We start from the raw sequence: 7,353 nt of genomic DNA, 5'->3' as shown, positions 1-7,353 counted from the left end.
CAATCCCGGGTCAACCTGGCTGCTGTCCGAGCTAGCTACAAAGTAGCTAACCTACTGGCTACCCACGGCAAGCTGTTCACAGATGGAGAATTCGGGAAGGCCATGATGCTGGCTGTGGCCGAGGAGGTGTGTCCCGAGAAGACAGATGCCTTCCGTGGGGTGAGTCTCTCAGCACAAACGATGACGAGACGAATTGAGGAGATGGGGGGAAACGTGTTTGACCAACTGAGAGAGAGAGCCGCAGAATTCAAGTGTTTTGCTTTAGCCATGGATGAAAGTAATGACGTACAGGACACGGCACAACTGTTGATTTTTATTCGTGGAGTCAACACACGTTTTGAAGTGTCAGAGGAGCTGGCATCACTGAGAAGCCTAAAAGGCACAACAACTGGAGAAGACCTTTTTGTCGAAGTGTGCAAAACAATGGGCGAACTTGGTCTGCAATGGGCTAATTTTGCCAGTGTCACTACAGATGGTGCGCCTAGCATGGTCGGATCTACGAGGGGTCTAGTAGGGCGCTTGAACGGCGAGTTCGAGGAACGAGGTCTCGCCCCACCGATTCAAGTCCACTGCCTGATTCACCAGCAAGCGCTGTGCTGCAAAGTTTTGAAGTGGGTGTCTGTGATGAAGGTGGTTGTGCACTGTGTCAACTACATCCGGAAAAATGGGCTGAAACACAGGCAGTTCCAGGCCTTTCTCTCCGAGCTGGGGTCTGTTCACCAGGATGTGCTGTACTACACCGAAATCCGGTGGTTAAGTCGAGGCAAAGTATTGCGCCGTGTCTACGACCTGCTGCCCGAAATCAACACCTTCCTCCAGTCTAAAGGTGAAACGGTACGGGAGCTGACCGACCCGGAGTGGAAATGGGACCTCGCGTTTTTAACTGATGTGACTGAACTGTTGAACCACCTCAACCTACAGCTCCAGGGCAAAGGGAATCTCATCAGCGACATGTATTCCCACATAAAAGCATTCGAGGTCAAACTGCAGCTCCTTGTGCGACAGGTCCAAAAGCTGGACTTCACACATCTCCCTGCCACCCAAAGCTACTGCGCCGAGAAACCAGCCGCCCCTTTCCCAGTCGCGAAGTGCAAAGATGCCCTGGAGATGCTGCAGCGAGAGTTCAGTGTGCGCTTCCGCGAGCTTCATGTCAACAACAAAGACATAAGTCTGTTCCAGAACCCCTTTGCTGCTGACATTGACGACGCACTTCCCTCTCTTCAGTTTGAACTAGCCGAGCTGCAGAATTGTGATGTCCTTAAAGACGCATTCAAGCCTGACCACCTCCTTGAGTTCTATGCTGAGCTACCAGAGGGCATTTACCCAAACATTAAACAACATGCTCTGAAGATGTGTACCGTTTTTGGCAGCACCTACACCTGCGAGCAGACGTTTTCCCGCATGAAGCAAATCAAAAATCCAACGAGGAACAGACTCTCAGATGAACATTTGCATCAAACTTTGAGACTTGCAACCACTAGGCTACACCCAGACATCGGACTTCTCACCAGCCAGAAGCAAGCACACAGTTCACACTGATATGGTAAATATACTGATTTTAACTATTACAATTTTATATGGCTGTAAACATGAACTATGATTTTTTGATGAAATATGATTAATGTTTTTAATGAATTTTAATGAATAATGCTACACTGTATTTGTAAAATCACATCACAAGGAACAACAGGCAGCATATTTATGTAATTTACTGAATGTGTCCAATGTCATCCCTTTATGCCAGGTTTCCAGGCAGCAAGAGAGGGGACTGCAACTGCTGACCTCAAAGATCACTGCCCATCCATCCTTCCTTCCACCCTGGCTACAAGTACCAATTCAGTTCACCTACTGCACATATTGCTGACTTCCCATTCTGTTACTCTCTTCTAGTTTAACCTGCCGAGGGTTTACTGCTCAGTCTCTCCTCCCAATCTCTTCTCTCAGCATCTGCCTCTCCATCGTTGTCTCTCTCTCTCCCTCTCTCTCCTCTCTCTCCTCTCTCTCCTCTTTATGCACTGCCCCTCATCTCAATCTCCTATTTCAAAGGGATGATAATTGTGCTGTAAAAGTGTTTGGGTGCTCATTGCATTTTCACCTTGAACAAAAAAAATCTCACCTGAATATACAAATAAGAGTTGGTTAGTTGATATATTGTTCACCAAGTTTCTTGTCTTGATGATTTCTCATCTCACTGTAATATAGGCCTACCATTTCTATTGTATCACTCATAAACTGTCAATCACCATGTTTTTCTAACCTTTCCTTGCTATTTTTACATGGTTGTTATTAGAAAATAAAAGGAATACCTGTGGTATTTCAAATTGAAAAACATGTGAAGTACTCACTTCTTTTGCAAATCACTTGTAATGATGAACTATTTTGTGCTAGAAATTATGGCTATAACAGGCAGTGGCCTAGTATACAGCCCACATGATCGATCCCGGCCCCTCATCACAGTCAGGAACGATAATGTGGCCCCCAGAGAAAAAAGTTTGGGGACCCCTGGTGTAAAGAGTATGTTTATTTAAATGTCCTCCTCTACTGGCCAACACAGGGAGCATATGCTGGGTGTAGAATTGTTCCAGAAGGAGGAGATTTCCATGCCATGAGACTCCGGTCTGTGATGTGCAGCTGTTATATAATATACAATACATTTTTGAAAAACATTTGATCAACAAAAAAAAAGGATTTGGTCAGGATCTAGACTCAGTGTGTAGTTTATTAATTAATCAATGCTCTCTACATTAGGAAAACACATACCAGTGTACCAGAGGGAGTCACACACAGCTGTGCCTAGATAACCAAACAAATTGACAAGATAACCAAAATCCTTGAATCTACACACAGCAAATAAACTCAAATGACACAACGAGATGTAAAAAGGAGATCACACATATAGTCGATATAAAACTGGCCGCATCAATCTGAGGAGCAACTAAAACAAAACACAAGAGTGTATCTTGTTCTTGTGAACACTAATGTTATCCACAGCATACACAGACACCACCAAGTTCTTAAGGAGAAAACTAGTTGCTAAAACAAAACACGTTAGTGTACCTTGTTAGCTAGCTGACATTAACGTTAAACATTGCACTCATATTACTCACTGAAACCTTGTAAAGCCGGTCCCGCATGCTGGCTCTTACAGAACCGACTAACTCCCCTTTCGTGTGTGTACAACTCTCAACATGCCCAGACTTGTAGTGATTTTCACCTCGTTTTATACTTTTTCGCCTCATTCTGAAAGAAACAGGTGACATTTGCTAACGTGACGGCCATCTTTGTGATGGTGACGCGTATTGTGCGAGACCAGAGACCTGTAGTTCACTGAGCGGTTTCACACACAAAAATGTGTAACTTCACAGTTTTACGACACATTTTTATTTTTTTGACTTGCAAAATGTTCTTTTAATTTGACAAACATCATATGTGTTATTCGTGGCACAATTCAAACGGGATCAAAAGATGACTTTTCTCTCTCCATTGACTTCAATGTATAATTTTCCGTTTCCGGGGTCCCATGGGTCGGAAGTAGATGTGCGGGACTTCGCCTCTTTATACTTTTGCTGTAGTACAGGGGTGCAAATAACTGGTACGCCTACCGTCTCTTGTGTCACAAAGCGCATTTGCGTACCGATTATTTCCCTTCGATTCTATTGGCTGTAACGGTCAGAAAGAGATGTAACATGTGGACGGACACTATCATTTACAGTTTTTTACCATGTTCAATCTGAATTTTTTTTTAAATAAAAAACATCTATATTGATTCTGACTTTTCTACATCCAACTCACAGGTTTATCATTACTTTGAGAAAACGATTATTGATGTAACCCTTTTAGAAGGGAAGATATGGTCATTTGTTCTGGGAATGTCATTTTCGAGCCTGAAACCTGAAAAACAGGCTTAAGATGGAGGTTGCTTTTTCTTTGCACAGCACGAAAGAAACGCGAAATGAATGGGCTGTGATTTTAGTTCTTTTAAGCAGAGCTCAATCATTTGTACGACCCTCGGAGGATGTTGTAAAAATTGAAATGGCCCTTGAGAGGAAAAAGGTTCCCCACCCCTGAATACAAGGTGATTTCCAAACACATAATGATGGCTAACACCTGAACAGAAAGCCAATAAATTCAGCAGCTGTAGGTGTAAAGTATGACCACTAGATGGCACCACTAACATGCATTGACAATGACATTGACATTGATAATGTGAACAGAATGAGTAAAAACATGAATAAACACATAACGAGACAGTAAATAATGAAATATATGAAAAAAGTTTACATATTTTTGAGCAAAGGTAATAGGCCACATGTATCAGAGGTAATATCAAAGTGCTGGTTCAGCTGTGGGGTACATTTATATACAAAGTTTCTCTCTGCAGTCTCAATTCTGAGAAAAAAGTTCGATTTAAAAAAAAAGAAGGCAGAATATTTAGAGAAAGTAAGATTTTTTAGGAAAGTCGGAATTTCGAGAAAAAAAGTCCTTACTCTGATAAAACATTCCAGATTTTATTTTATTTTTTTATTTTTTTTAAAAAGCAGAATTTTGATTTGGACAAAAGTAAACATTTTGTAAAACAAATCTGAATTTTTATAATGATATAATATGTTTTAGAAAAGCATTATACAAAAAAATATATAAAAGTCCAAATTTTTTGAAAAAGTCGGAATTCCGATAAAGAGAGGGAATGCTGAAGAATAAGCTGATGGGAAGAAAAGTCAGAACTTTGTGAAAAAATGTCAGAATTGTGTGAAAGAAGTGTCAGATTTTGAGGAAAAATACAGAATTCTTGGAAAATCTATTTTGAAGCAAAAAAACTGAAAATCTTAACTTTTGGACAGACCTAAACAAAAAAACGATGTGGGCCTTATAATATGTAAATTCTTTGTACTCAGTAAAACATTAAATGGTGCACAAAACAAGAAAAATTGAGTCCAAAATAATTCCCACATGTTTGCCACTAGAGGGTGCTGTGTCATATCAAAAGTAACAGCAGGCAGTGGAGCAGCAGTCTGACACCAAGTCTAAAATCTAAGAAGTTTCTTCAAACCATGACAAGAACAATTATAATAGCATTCAAGCCTTCAAACATCATTTCTCATTCATCTCTTACATATTTGTTACTCATTTTCAGATCACCATCTCAACTAGCAACCTCTCCCTTAATCTTTAAAGACAACACAACAGTGAAAACTGTTCTCCTGGACTTAAGCCAAGAAGAAAGCCTTTGAGTCTGCTGCGAGATCCATCATGACAATCAGCCTGCATCCAACCATAATTGGCCATGGTATTCCCTCTGATATTAATAGCTGGTATTATATAAAGGCAATTTCTCTGTTGCGCACAATATACCTGTAACATGATGACCTGCGTCCGGGAGGCCAGCCTTGAGTGGGCAGTTAACAATAGTATTAATAACATTCAGTAGAACGCAGGCTGGAGAAAGTGTGACGGAAATTAGCAGCCGAGGACAGACGAAAGTTCGCAAGTGGGGGGAAAGGAAAGACGTAAAGAAGCCTCAGTGGCACAGGACGAGGTGTCAAATAACAGGGCAGGGACCCCTTAGGCCACATCTTAAAAGACACACACACACACACACACACACACACACACACACACACACACACACACACATACGCGCGCAATGCCGAGGCCTGCGGTGGCATCGCTGTCAAGTGCCAAATGCTTGTGTTTGTGCTATGAGCACAGGAATGAGCTGCTGACTCTCAATGACACACTCACATTCTGAAGGAAGACTGAGGAGGAGGAGGAGGAGGAGGAGGAGGAGGAGGAGGAGGAGGAGGAGGAGGAGGAGGAGGAGGAGGAGGAAGAGGCTGCCTCAAACTTCTGTCATGGCCTTATCCCATCCAGAGTCATATGTCAGGACTAAGTATTGATGATCATTGGCATTCATCTCTTACATATTTGTTACTCATTTTCAGATTACCATCTCACATAGCAACCTATCCCTTAATCTTTAATAACAGAAAACACCGCAGTGAAAACTCTTCTTCTCCTGGACTTAAGCCAAGAAGAAAGCCTTTAAGTCTGTTGCCAGATCCACCATTTAAAAAATAAAAGAATGATGAATAAAATACTGCAGAAATATTGATGATTGGTACAGGATAAATACACAACAACACGCAACGGCAACGGCAACGTCAGTGCGGAGTGTTTTTACCGCGCATCATACAGTGTGAATGCAGCCTACTGATAAACACCTGAACTGTTGAAACAACATCCATAGCGTAATGTTATGGATGTTGTTTCATATATGCAAGCTATTGGAATGATATATCACTGTAGATACATTTATCTAATATATCATTCCAATAGCTTGCTTATAGACTCTTATTTCACTACTTTACTTTTGTTGAACTATTTTTCTTTTTGTATTTACTTTTTAATATCTACTTGCACTATATTTTTCTGTGTTTCTGTATTATTGTGTTGCACTGTTGGAGAAGTGACTTAAGATTTTCATCGACATAACTACTCTGTAGCTACACTGAACAAAAATATAAACGCAACACTTTTGTTTTTGCTCCCATTTTTCATGAGATGAACTCAAAGATCTAAAACATTTTCTACAAACACAAAATAACCATTTCTCTCAAATATTGTTCACAAATCTGAAAAAATTTGTGATAGTGAGCACTTCTCCTTTGCCGAGATAATCCATCCCACCTCACAGGTGTGGCATATCAAGATGCTGATTGGACAGCATGATTATTGCACAGGTGTGCCTTAGGCTGGCCACAATAAAAGGCCACTCTGAAACATGCAGTTTTGCTTTATTGGGGGGGTCTGGGGGGGTCCGAAAACCCTAGGGTTAAACCCTAACCCTAACATGTCACCCATTGAGCATGTTTGGGATGCTCTGGATCGACGTATACGACAGCGTGTTCCAGTTCCTGCCTATATCCAGCAACTTGGCACAGCCATTGAAGAGGAGTGGACCAACATTCCACAGGCCACAATCAACAACCTGATCAACTCTATGCGAAGGAGATGGGTGACATGTTAGGGTTAGGGTTAAACCTGACTGGTTTTCGGACCCCCCCAGACCCCCCCAATAAAGCAAAACTCCACGTTTCAGAGTGGCCTTTTATTGTGGCCAGCCTAAGGCACACCTGTGCAATAATCATGCTGTCTAATCAGCATCTTGATATGCAACACCTGTGAGGTGGGATGGATTATCTCGGCAAAGGAGAAGTGCTCACTATCACAGATTTTTTCAGATTTGTGAACAATATTTGAGAGAAATGGTTATTTTGTGTATGTAGAAAATGTTTTAGATCTTTGAGTTCATCTCATGAAAAATGGGAGCAAAAACAAAAGTGTTGCGTTTAT

At 41.4% G+C, this 7,353-nt stretch overlaps 1 protein-coding gene across 1 annotated transcript; it reads left to right on the top strand.

Annotated features, from left to right (window-relative positions):
• Positions 1-486: 486 nt before the first annotated feature.
• Positions 487-2,382, top strand: LOC307038919 (general transcription factor II-I repeat domain-containing protein 2A-like; the record flags this gene model as incomplete). Its single annotated transcript, XM_079680592.1, has 2 exons — positions 487-1,543; positions 1,745-2,382. One exon carries the CDS (start codon positions 487-489, stop codon positions 1,537-1,539), a length of 1,053 nt encoding a protein of 350 aa, XP_079536718.1. The 3' UTR covers positions 1,540-1,543; positions 1,745-2,382.
• Between the last annotated feature and the right edge of the window lie 4,971 nt (positions 2,383-7,353).

This window comes from Notothenia rossii, assembly GCF_949606895.1.
Source record: "Notothenia rossii genome assembly, chromosome: 5".
In the NCBI taxonomy this organism is placed as follows: Eukaryota; Metazoa; Chordata; class Actinopteri; order Perciformes; family Nototheniidae; genus Notothenia; species Notothenia rossii.
This window is presented reverse-complemented; position numbering and strand designations above follow the sequence as displayed.